General features: G+C 44.9%; 1 protein-coding gene across 1 annotated transcript in view; it reads right to left on the bottom strand.

The window, feature by feature from the left end:
• LOC144821262 (protein FAM149A-like) overlaps positions 1-13,236 on the bottom strand; it is a 549,291-nt gene extending 536,055 nt beyond the window's left edge. Inside the window, exon 1 of the mRNA XM_078678084.1 lies at positions 12,142-13,236. Coding sequence (XP_078534210.1) covers positions 12,142-12,749 — 608 coding nt within the window. The 5' untranslated portion in view covers positions 12,750-13,236. The remainder of the gene's footprint in view (positions 1-12,141) is intronic.
• Positions 13,237-13,480: the final 244 nt, after the last annotated feature.

The raw sequence follows: 13,480 nt of genomic DNA, 5'->3' as shown, positions 1-13,480 counted from the left end.
CCCGGCCCGCTCTCCCTCCCAATGTCCCAAAAAACCTCCGCTCCTCGTCTCCTCCCGCCATCGCAGAACACCCGCAAGCAGACCCCCGAGCACAGCACTCACCGCAAACCGAGGGAAAAAAGGCAGCCAATCACCGCGCAGGTCGCCCGGCGAGCCTCCCGCAGCCTGAACCAATGGTAGGGTGACGTCAGCGGTTGTTCCCTCGGCTTCTCCGCGGCCCCGGGGCTGCGGCGGTGATTTTCACGGGCAAAACGGCTGTGCACACGACGGCCGGAGCAGGAAGGCGGGCATCAGGAAACAAGCGGGAGGGGGCGGGAAAGGGGGAGGAGAGACGCAGCGCCATTGCGAGGCCAGCATCAGGAAACAAGCGGGAGGGGGCGGGAAAGGGGGGTGGAGAGACGCAGAAGTGCCGGCAATGCCGGACCAGATTCGGGGGCGTTCCCGGCTTTCGGCTGACGTCGCGTGACGTCGGCAAAAGCCAAAGAATCTCGGGAACGCCCCCGAATCGGGTCCGGCATTGACGGACAGGCCCCTCGTCCAATGGCTATGCTCCATTTATGGAGCCAGCCAATAAATGACGAGGGCCGACCCAAACCCACACTACAGTTCTCATTAGGTTTTCGCCTGCGCGAAAAAGCTGCGCAGAGCGCAGCTTTCGCCAGGCAAAACCTAAAAATTAGTCTGGCCCTCAGTCACTGATAGTGGGATGAGCTCGCAGTGACACATAAGAATTATACAATTGTATTTAAATACGGGTAGGAACCTAGAGATAATTATATTTGCAGCCTGTGTCTAATATATTTAAAAAAATCAAATCATCCCAGTTCTAGCTCTCACATTTGAAACAGTTTAGAGACAGTAACATTTGCAACGTGCGCCTAATGAATAAATAAAACAAATTAAATAGTTGAGTCACCATTCTCTCTCCTTTTACAAATGCAGAATATTTAAGTCTAACTAGCACCGACCGACCTGGCTGAAAAGAACCGAGAAACTAATGAAGTCGACATCTTACACGCGAGTTAAAAATAGATACAGGTTGTTGTTTTTCGAATTTTGCTTCTAGGAATCATTTCATGTGAGGCAGAAGAATCACGAGGGAACAACACCACAAAGGAACTCGCACACACAAGCTCAAGAAAACAGCACTGAGTCAAATAAAATGTAAGAACAATGGGTAACAAAGGGCAGCAAAGATGGAGAAGTTAAAGGGAGCTTGAAAAAAATTAAGAACAATGGGTAACAAATGGAAGCAAAGATGGAGAAGTTGAGGGGAGCTTGAAAAAATGTAAGCACAGTGGGTAACAAAGGGCAGCAAAAATGCAGAAGTTGGAGGGAGCTTGAAAAAATGTAAAAACAATGGGTAACAAAGGGCAGCAAATATGGAGAAGTTGAAGGGAGCTTGAAAAAATGTAAGAACAATGGGTAACAAAGGGCAGCAAAGATGGAAAAGTTGAAGGGACCTTGAAAAAAATGTAAGAACAATGAGTAACAACGGGCAGCAAAGATGAGCTTGAAATGTGGCTGCTTGATCGGGCGCAAAGGTCTGTGGATCGATGACTGACAATGTGTTAGACTTCCAGTCTATTCTCGGCCGTGGTTCCTTATGGAACGAAAGAGGGCACGAGCAATGGACGACTATTGGAGAGCCCAATAATGGCCAGTAAACTTTGTGACATCTACAGGGATACTTGAAGCAGGAGAAAATATTTTCAAAACCATACAGAAGTCCTGATAATCAGAAGCAGAACTGGAACAACACAACTCACCTTAAAATAATCCCCTGGCACTGTCTAATAAAGTTTGGAGACTATTGGCTAAACTCAAGGCGCAGAGTCTTATACCTTACAAAAAAACACTCCATAAAATCCTGGCACTGGCATTCTCAAACGCCATCCTACCATTTTCCCATGCTACTGAAACTAAAACTTTTTCAACCAATTTTCTTTTGCCGCAGAGGTGAGGTGTGATGGCACTCCTAAGGATATTAAACAAAAAGGGGTGACCCTGTGTCCCTCAGAACCTTGGTAAGCTTATAGTTAAACAAGAATGGTTCTGTCGGGTAGAGCAAACGTAGGTACAGGATGCTATAAATGCAATCTGAAAAGTAAGTTCTCTGACACACAACGATAACACAAAGTCCTTAACACTTAATGAATAAGGCATAAAAAACAAAAAGACTTTAAAAAGGTAGTTTATATCAGAATTACTTCATTCATTGATATATACAATACAATAATGTGGACTGTCAAGATTAGTGCATATAAGTGACAAGTGTGCATGGTGCTTAGGTGGTGAGCATTATATGCAGTGTAGGCATTTACATACATACTAGTGGTAATGAAGATAGGCCAGATGACGGTTTCTATTCAATTATTCCTATCTATCCTAGTAAAGAATCCTGGTGATTCTGGACCTAGAAAAAGGGTCGATGTTTTGACCCTGTGGTGCCCCAATGGGTGGTCACAGCGGGTCTTCCTCAAGACAGGGGAGTGGGGGGCAGGGGGGGCAAGGGAAACAACCAAGTTGTATTGATGACAGTCTGAAAATTAAAAGGAGAGCATGTGTGAAAGAGGCTGTAGGTGCACTGAGCAATGTTACACCTGAAGTAGGGATCTCCAATTACTCACCCACTGGGGGCCGGATGTCTCAGCCTGGAACAGTGGACCATTAGGGCACAATGGCCCAGTATCTGTGGGGAAGGAGTGTTCAGTAAAAACAGGAGTATAACTAGCTGTGGTAGTCAACAATGCGTGTTTCCATGTAAGTGCTGAGTGGTTGTGGAGACGTGGTTTAATAATTGCGTGTGGGGGCAGAGGCTCGCTATCTGATACAGTGGAGAGAGTGCGATTCTAAAATCATGCTGTTATTTACATAGGCGGGCGGTAACTAGCCTGGTGAAGTGGAGTGGGGGGAATGGATGTGTGCATTTAACAAGGAGAAATCACGACTGTAAAGCGTGCTGCTATTTACATGTGCGGGCGGAGGTGTGCGTGCAGTCACCCTTGAAGTCTTGTAAGGTTTTGGTGTGTGCGAGACTAGCACACACGTTGCGTTTAAGCGGACACGGCAAATTAAGAGCTGAAGTCTGGGAGAGAAAATGCAGCACAGAAGTTCACTTTACTGGGAGGAAAACGGGTTGTAACGCATGCAGTATTAAAAAGGGGGGGTGTTGAGCCGCGTGCAGTATTGAAACGGGGGTTCTGCCGAGTGCAGTATTAAAAACCCAAATAACGAGCGGGTGAGTGTCCGTCATTGAGGAGTAAGTGAAGGGTTATATCCAAGCTTGTGAAGAAGCCTTGGTGGTTTGGGACCGGTGACTGACGGTACATAATAAATCGTGCCGCGGTGGGGGATTAATCTGCCTGCCTACCCCAGTGGGGGCTTACCTTGAAGAGCTTAATGAATCGGTATGGTCAGGGGAAGGGCCAAAGTCCCATCCTACTCCTGCTAACAGTGAGGGTGGGGGCCAAGTGGTGAGTGCCAAATTAAATAGTGGGCAGACGTTGCCGCGGTGGCGCGTGCCCCTTAGGAGTCTGACTCGGTTGCTGGGAGATGTTGTTTCTGTAATGTAACACGCAGACGGCGTGAGGTTTATGGCGGTTGCTAATCATCACTTGACGGTGAAATTCGGGTTGCTTAGCGACGATCTAGCTATCGAGTGACGCGCTACGGCAAACAATTATTATTGAAGTACAATTATTTCTTCATGTTCCTTATAATTGTGGCGTTTAAGGAAGTAATGCCTATTGCATTTGCTACATGCATAGGAAAATGTTCAAATGATCTACAACAATCTTTAAGATCCTAATACGTGTGACGCTTAAAGGATGACTTAAGGAAAGGTTACAAGCACATGAAAACATAACCATTTCAAGATGTTCAACAATTCGCAACAATCAGGGTGCCTGTTATAAATGTCACAATCGTTATCACGTTAATGTTATTACATGTAAAGACCTATCGCTGCCATACATACAGCCCTTGTTAATGAAGCACTTATTCAAAAACCTTTAGCGGGTGTTGTTAGAGGAGGGCATAGGCGGTTACTAGTGGATAGACAGGTTTAACGGTCTTCGACAGTTTGCAACAATCTTCACGATTTGATAAAGTGTGATGCCTAAAGGATTCCATGTGGGGCGACTTATGGAGATCTTACATGTACAGGAATGCACAACAATTTAACCATGTTAGATAATTACCAACAATCTGTGTGCATATGGTAAACCTTGACAAGTTAAAGATGTGTTGTTATCACAATCGTCCATGAGCAGTAACATTCGAAAGTGTTAAATGTACACACATTGTAGAAACATTATCAACTGTACAGTGTGGCGGGTGACAAGGTGGAGATTAATACAGCATATTAGCATGCTAATATGGATACATATGGAGGTTAAGTTAATGCATTACATTGAGACAGAATATTTAGGAGTTGAAATCAAGATGCCCTGGTCTGTGCTATGGTGTCGATGGTAGTCCTTTGGTGTTATAGCAGACCCATTTGTTTGGCTATCTCCTCGTGTTCATTCAGCCCATTGGCAACTGAGTTTAAGTTGTGTATCCACTTGCACTCTTTTCTGTTCAAGGCTGTTGCAATGGACCCTCCCCGTGGGCTGACACTGATTTTTTCCACCACCCTCCACCTCAAGCTCTCTGGTGCATGATTGAGGGCGAGGAAATGTTCCTCAAGTGGCGCTCCCTGTGTTTTACATGTGATCTTGCTCATGTGCTGCAAGATTCTCATTTTGACCTTCTGGGTGGTCTGACCAATGTATGGTATGTCGCAAGGGCAAAGAATGATGTATATGACATTCATGGTATTACAGTTGGTTAAGGATGGTAATTTGTAAGTTCTTTTGTTATGCACGAGGGTCTGGCCTTCCATGCATAGGGGGCAGGCTTTGCATGTGCCGCATTTGAAATGTCCCAGTATAGGCGGGAGTCCGAGTTGATCACGCAGATCTGGCTGTTTGGGAGGTTCTAGGCAGGCATTGACAACACTGTATTTGACATTTCTTCCTCTTTTGAACGCGAATAGGGGTTTCTCTTCCGTTTGTAGTTCAGAGGCGACCAAGTTCCAATATTTCATGACAATTTTCTTTATGTTGGTACTTTTTGAGTGGAATGTGGTGACACACACTATATTTTCAGTTCCAGCTTTCTTCTCCTTTGGTATAAGGAGTTGTTCCCTAGGGCAATACCAAGCCCTTTTCTTGACACGTTTGAGCAGCCCCAACGGGTAACCACGGTCACGCAGACGTTTGGTGAGTTCATCCGTTTCTCTGAAGAAATCCTCCCTTCTTGTACAATTTCTTCTCATTCTTAGATATTGCTAGTAGGGTAAGTTGTCTCGTAGGTTGCTCGGGTGATGGGATTGATATTTCAACAGTGTGTTCCTTTTGGTGGGTTTTCTATAAAGGTCACAATAAAGCAAACCATTTTCCACTTTGAAAGTGATATCTAAAAAGTCTATGGTTAGGCAATTGTAGTTCATTGTGAATTGTATGTCACTGCTTCTTTCGTTAAGCCCTTAGAAAAATTGGTGTCGCTGGAACTCGGTGCCTGTCCAGATCTTTACCACATCATCTATGTATCTTTTCCAGATTGCTATGCAGTCGATGAATGGGTTCGCGTGTGAGTACAGATGTTCCTCTTCGTAGTGGTCCATGTAGATGTTTGCCAAGCTCGGTGCATAGGTTGCACCCATAGCTACTTCTTTACATTGAAAAAAGAATTGTTTCTTGAATACAAAATAGTTCTTCTTCATGGCGATTTCTAGAAGATCGACCAAAGAACTCCTTCTCTGGTATGCTCAGGAAACCTTCACGTACTCCATCCTCTGCCAATGCTTCAATGAGGGCTCTGATGTCCATTGTGGGATCTCTTGGTGTTGTGCGGTAGCTCTCTAGTACTTGGAGTTGCTGCTCAATTTCTTCAATATAGTCTGTGGTGTTTTGTACCACCACTGTGCCACCCTTGTCGGAGGCCTTTACGACAATGGAGTTGTTCTTACTCAAGTCCTTGAGTGCTTGTTTTTCTTCTCTGGTGACGTTGTGCCTGATATAATGTCTGTCTTCCGGTGATTCCATCACTTCCTGCATGACGACTTGTTCAAATGCCAAGATGCGTTGGCTCATGCAATAGGTCCTGGCGTGAAGGTGGATGCTGGTTTGAAAGGTGTTGAGGTGGGTTTTGGTTCATAGGTGTTCCTGCCAAAGTAATATTTCAGCCTTACTTTGCGGAAAAACTTTTGTAGTTCAAGTTTGGTGGCACCGATTCAAATAAAATGTAAGAACAATGAGTAAAAAAGGGCAGCAAGGATGGAGAAGGTAAAGGGAGCTTGAAAAAAATTAAGAACAATGGGTAACAAATGGAAGCAAAGATGGAGAAGTTGAGGGGAGCTTGAAAAAATGTAAGCACAGTGGGTAACAAAGGGCAGCAATGATGCAGAAGATGGAGGGAGCTTGAAAAAATGTAAGAACAATGGGTAACAAAGGGCAGCAAAGTTGGAGAAGTTGAAAGGAGCTTGAAAAAATGTAAGAACAATGGGTAACAAGGGGTAGCAAAGATGGAGAGGTTGAAGGCACCTTGAAAAAATGTAAGAACAATGGGTAACAACGAGCAGCAAAGATGAGCTTGAAATGTGGCTGCTTGATCGGGCGTAAAGGTCTGTGTATCGATGACTGACAATGTGTTAGACTTTCAGTCTATTCTCGGCCGTGGTTCCTTATGGAACGAAAGAGGGAACAAGCAATGAAAGACTATAGGAGAGCCCAATAATGGCCAGTAAACCTTGTGACATCTACAGGGATACTTGAAGCAGGAGAAAATATTTTCAAAACCATACAGAAGTCCTGATAATCAGAAGCAGAACTGGATCAACACAACCCACCTTAAAATTACCCTGGCACTATCTGACAAAGTTTGGGGACTATTCCCTAAACTCAGGGTGCAGAGTCTTCCACCTAACAAAAAAACACTCCATAAAATCCTGATGGAATCGCATGCATTATGCTGACCCTTGCATAAAGTGGCCACTCGTGGCCTCTGATAAGCATCTTATCATAAATTGATTATACCCGAAATTTGGTGTTTGCCACTAGCATATGAGGGCATCCCTGGGAACAGTTTCGTAGGACTTGTGAGCCAAATTCATATGTGAGGTATATGGGTTAATTCACCATCTTTTCTTACTCTCTGAAATTAGGACCAATCATTTACTTCCCACCACTCTAAAAGGTCATCAGCTACCTCTTGATGTATTTTTGAGGGATGACTGAACCAGACCTGCTTGTTTTAAAAAAACAAGGGAAACCCAGGGGTATTAAGGGGCCATGCGTATAAGCATTTTAAGGAACAGAGGTCCCCTACAGTAAGATACCATAAACCATATTACAAATGAAATGTATGTCAAGCATCCAAAAGGAAAATTCGAATGCATTTATTAAAACATAACGCATAAATGAAGTGGGAAGCACAATCGAAAGGAAGTCAAAATTGACAAAAAGCACTTCAAAGCTCAGACATTTTTGAAGTGACTATAATGAAGGTAAAATAATCTTGCCACATATAGTATAGAGTACCAATGCTCACATATCTATTAAATTACACGATCTCGGATCTCTGAGTCAGTGCACATCATACCCTTCATTGAAATGCATCGGGTCTCGCTTTCAGGGCTCAGCACACCATCCAATGGGCACTGTATACTCTTCGCCTTCATTAGCTTTAATTATTTGGCTGCCACTACAGCTTACCACTCACGGCTCATTCAGATTGTAAATTGCCGCACTGGGACAGCTAGTGCTCTCGACCTGGCCTGGAACTCCTTTACCGATTGGTCATTGGGGTTGTGTTTCTGCAGGTATTTTCTTTTCAGGCATAATTACTTATGTCCTGATGATGGTCCACACAATTTATGGAGGGATTGAAACGTTGTTGACATACAGTACCATGACTTCTATGATTATTATGCAATAGATATGTGAGTGTTGCTACTCTATACTAAATGTGACAGGACTATTTTACCTTCCAGACTTTCTAAGCACAACATGAAAGTATTGTAATTTTTCATAAGTGCCCCCTCAGAACTGACTGTAAAATCTATTGCTTTTAGCCAATACATTTGGAATATTGTACTGTAGAATGGACCATTCAATCCTATTGTATAAATCTTTCTTTGAAGAAAGACATCCCTTGAGCCCCTCGCAGTGGCATGCTTACCATGCTCACTCACTTGCAGCATTCTGAAGCTGGTATTAAGGAAGAGATAAGTGGCAGGTGAAAAGTAAATTTTTATGGCAGGGTCGAGATGGGACAGGGAAGGACAGAGAGAGAGAGAGACACTATGCTTTTACTTTCAGCTTAGGGTTTAGGTTTTGTGACTGTGGTAGCTAACTAATGGTATTTGGTAACTGTCATTCCCTGACATCTGGAGGACACTATAGGACACTTTCCCAGGATGCCATCTGGTGGCTGCCACCCACCGTCCTGAGTTTCTGGCACTTCTAGCATTGAGTAGGTATTCTAGGCTCCATGCTCTAAGCGGCTCCATGCTCATTATATGCATGGTTGACTGAAAATATTTTCTACCAAAAAATCGTGTTACACAAATATTGTGCCTTAAAAATTGCTTACAAAAATATTTTCTCATTGGTTGTAGAGTTTCAATTATTAACACTAATGGCACAATATTTTTGTAAATAATATTTAGGACACAACATTTAGGTCAGACCATATTCCGACTACGATATTCAAGTATCACATCCATGCACAGACGCTGTTGCAATTGAGGTCAGCGAAATGATGATGATTGGTGTGGTTAGTCCCACAGATGTCAGTGGTGTTTAGGCAATTTTGAGAAGTGATGAAGAAGTGCTGGGACGGTGATCGCATTTAAGTCAACAAAGGAGAGCCTTTTTTGGCAGAGTGAGACAGAGTGCAGTCACTGTAACTGAGAAATGTATTAGAGAGGGGTAGATGGCTGGTCTTCTGAGTTGTGATTTCATTGAAGCCAGTGGATGTGAACCATGGACCAAAAGCCTATAGGTATAGATGAGGGATAACCGCCCCAAACTGGACTCCTCAAAAACAGAGATCTTGGTCGGTCATAGTCCTAGCACATAACGTTGACACCCTTGCCTATCTTTTTTGAGAATTAATACACATCCAAATAAAAGCACAAAGCCTCCGAGTGGTATGGGATGCTGGCATCAGCTAGAACTTGCTAGTGGGGACTGTAGATGAAACCTCATACTTACAAATTAAACTCATAAGAAGATCCCTACTCTTCATTCGCTCCCCGCATGCAACCTCATAATAATGGGGTCCAGGCAACTCGGAACTAGTGCGAGGAAATGACCCATAAAATGGGCGATTGGCTTAACAAAATCAACAGACCCCGGAAGTTGCGAATGCCAGAAGGAGAGTGATCTTTGGCCTAACAAATTAACCTACTTTGTTAAAAAAAAAACACAAAAGTGCAGGTGTCTTGTGACTCTCCTGGGAGCCTGTCACCAGTGCTGTCAAATCTCAGGGTTGCTAAATATCAAGACTGTCTGTTTCCTTCTTTCATCCCTCTACACTTACTGACACTGTATCTCACACACGCAGGTTATTTTATTAACCCCACTTTCTCCCTTTGTCACTTATGTTGCTTTCTCTTCCTCCTTCTTTTTTCCCTTCTCTCTCTTGGTCGAAATCTGTTGCTGAAAAATATGTCTTTGCTCCAAGAATGTGTGCTGGTGCCCAAGACCTCCAACCCTTGCATAAATTAAGCATTGCTCAAAAGCTCAAAAGTGGTCGCGTTAAAAGACAGATTCTGGTTCGAAATCCTATGCCGGAGCCACAGTCCACACACAGAATCAATGAAAAATAGTAACACACAGTAAATAGGCAACTTATGCTCAGTAGAGAAGTACCTTCTGGTCACCCCCAGAAGAAGGTGTATGTGCAGGTCCCAGCCACTGTCACAACCTGCCCAGGCAAACCGATCATTTTCAATCACTGATGAAATTCAGATTGAGACTCAAAACACAACTATTCTGACCCCATATATTCAAGCATATCTCCACTCCACCATAGCCCGATGCTCGCTTCTATGTTGTATGTTAGTTACTTAAATATTCCAGCCTGTATCCTGGATAGTAGGTCTTGCAAATACCTACAGAACTTGATCAATGTAATTGTGAATGCCCAGCAGTGGTACACACGACAGACACCCGACATGTCTATGCCATATATACTGGACCCTATCATTTTAACGAAAACTGTGAGGCTCTAAGCACATACAATTACAGTGGCTATTTGTACTAACCCAGTTCAGAGAAGCAATTAAGTTCTGTATTGTGGAAAATACAGCCAAATTAAACATTAACTATGTTGTATGCAAGTTTGCTGCGTACTGTGCAGACTGAAGTCAACAGATGTATAAGACAAGATGCAAGAGTGAAGGCCCTCTCAATAAGGCCAAACTGGATTAATTGTCCTTATTTTCTTCGCTCATCACTCGGCAATAAAATACATTTCTCTTAATCCCTCAAAGTATATCGACAAACCGTGTTTAATCTTCAAATCCATACAGATTTCATTTTAGTCCTTGTATAGTGCCAAAGGTGCCCAACCTATTTCGGGGATATACCCGTAATCAGCCCAATCACAGGTGAAGTGATCTGATCAATGTACAGCAATGAACAATCAGGCCATCGAGTATCTCAATGGAGTTATTTCATCCTTAGCTGTCTTCAGGTAGCCTGAATACCCGGAGAGGGTATTCCTCTATAATGTATTCGGGTACTTTGGCACTTTGCAAGCACTATAATGAAATATGAGTGGATCTTACTTAATATACTACAAGCGTTCAAGAACTATGTATGGAATTGATGAGCAAATTCTCTAAGGAAATGTAATCCCGTTCGTCATTCAGCTACGCAGGGACAAGCAGTTGTGATGAGTTCAGGTTCACACTTTTTTCAGTCTGTGGCCAGAACGGCAAGTCCACCAGCATCTTAAGTGGTGAATTCTCCTGAGTATTTGGGGTTGTGGGGGGGGGGGTTGCATATAGCCCAAACTATTTTACCTTTTCAGGGTGGGGTGATGCTATCAATGTTACATCACTGAAGACATAGGGACTGTGAAAAATCAAAACGTCACACAAAGAACAAGTGTAGCAAATAAGCCATGCCCATTCAGCCAGAAAGGTGCTACGCATGTAGCCGGCTGTGCATTTTGGAGCATGCATTTGCAATTATACAACTAATGCTTGGCGTCTTTAACAGAGAGCACATTTTACATTGAAATAGCAAAAATAATTCACACTGACATGCAGTTTTACTGATACATTTATATGGAGCACATACGACAATGTGGGGAAATCGTGCTTCTGAAAATATTTTTCTTTTGCACACCAACAAGTAAAGTATCTTGATTTACTTTGACCCTATGAAAATCTTTAATTCCATCACACTTCAGACTTACAAAACGTATGCTTCCTTTGTGCTTTCCTAACTGCTGATATGTTTTGAAATATAAGTACAGCTCGTTTACAAGTATTTAAATGCTGTTTTTGCCCTAGAGCCTTCCTTTCACACTTCCTGTACCCAAGTATTACTGTCACATAGTTCTCTTTAAAAAATCATCTAAAACTGCAGTTAGTACGAGAAAGGTAAACCCCAATCTCCATGTGAAAGAATAAGCAAGAATTTGTCAAAAGTCGCAACCTGGCATTTTGCCTGTCTTTGAGCACACGGGAAATGTAACAAGAACAAAACAAAATTGAAAACCATCTTTACTGCTTATTCACCTTCTGAACTCTAGCATGTTTATTTTAAGGGTGCTGCAGCAAGCAATGCACCCCTACTTCCAACGCATATGTGGTCAGATTGGCCATTCTATCACTCTGGCATTTCCCCAGCCCCGAGTGTGCTGTAGGCTAAGGGGCTGCTTTCAGAGACAGATGGAAGGCCATGGCCCACCCATGTCCTCAAAGCACCATTCTAAGCTCTGCATGCTGCAGAGTGTGGCTGGTTTGTAAATGTTTGCCAAATTTCGAGTGATTATTTAGGATTTAGTCCAGCCCTGCTTCCTCAGCTGTGCCCCAGATGATGAAATAAAACCCCACGGTATAAGAGTGGTACTCACGCCTCGCTGGGACAGCTGTCGGAGTCGTTCTCCATCAGCACCTCTTCGCCTATGTCCGGCAGGGTGAAGAGCATCTGCTTGCCGCTGGGGCCGCCCCAGCTCATGCCCGGGGCTTCCAGAGGCAGCCCCTGCGGGTGGCGGGGAGAGCGGCACGGCCCTCCGGTTCTGCTGGCCACGGGCAGGAGGCTTGGGGCCGGCGGGGCGGGTCGCACATAGATGGTGGTCGGGTGCGCGGTAGGCTTCGGTGTGGTGTCGCCCCCGGCATGCTGCAGTGTAGGGAATGGTAGGCCGTCCCGGGGGTCCCCGCTCGGCCAGTCCGCCGTAGGAGCCGGGGTCCCGGGGCCAGAGTATCCGAGGCCCTGAGGATGAGCAGCGGCCGCGTGCCTGCCCGAGGGAATCCGGGGCAGAGAGGTGGTGAGGGCATGTAGTGTAAGAGGGGACTGGGGCGGGGGCAGGAGCAGTATCGAGGTGGTCACCGCCTTGGAAGGGCTGGGGGCTGAGAGGCCCGAGCCCGAACTAGTGGGAGCCGGCGTGGGAACCACCGGGGAAATCGAAGTCTTGAAAAGCTTTGCAAATATAGTTCCCAGATCCAACACGGCCACTTTCATTTTCCCTGCGAACCCGAGGTAATGGACCCCTTACAGGTCCAAGCCGCGAACCGACGGGGATCCCCGGGGCTCCATGAAGGGTGAGCCCCAGCGGGTGGTGGGAAATGACAGCCGCGCCCCTTTCCACGGGTTGCAAAGTTTCTCTTCCTCCGGCAAATTATACTCCTGCAGTGACTGTTCTTCCCAAATAAACGCGTGACACCCACGCTGCAGGGCACGGCCGAGTCATTTAACTGCTGGACTGTGGAGGCCAATAAATTGATCATGAAAATCAGTCTGATTAACAAAGTCCTGGCGGAGGAGTGTGGAGGGGCGAGATGCATGTGCAGAAAAAAACAGATGCGTTCGAGTCCTCAGGCTTCCGTTCTTACTTTTCTGGGGAATCGGAGTAAGTTCTTTGCTCCCTGCTGCCCAACAGGTGATTTTCGCGTATCTGACCCTGGTCCATGACTTCTAAATGAAGGCAACCAGCCCCTCTGATGGATGTGATTTCCACCCGCCCCTATTCTGAGAACAGCGCTGCAGTTTGTTTCTAAACGGCGTTGCACTCCTGACAGAGGGAAAAGGGGGCGGGCGGTTGCTATGATAAACAAAATGGAGGAGCGCTTGTAATTGGACACTTGGAGCCAGAGAGGCTGAGCTTTCACCCAGGGATCGAGAGACAAACACACGCAGCCTTGACAGGAGAGGGAGAATAACACTATGAGCTTGGAATGAGGTGGGGCACAGCG

The sequence above is a fragment of the Lissotriton helveticus genome, chromosome 2_2, assembly GCF_964261635.1.
Source record: "Lissotriton helveticus chromosome 2_2, aLisHel1.1, whole genome shotgun sequence".
Lineage (NCBI taxonomy): Eukaryota > Metazoa > Chordata > Amphibia > Caudata > Salamandridae > Lissotriton > Lissotriton helveticus.
The sequence above is the reverse complement of the archived record's forward strand: the minus strand, read 5'-3'. Positions and strand labels throughout refer to the sequence as shown.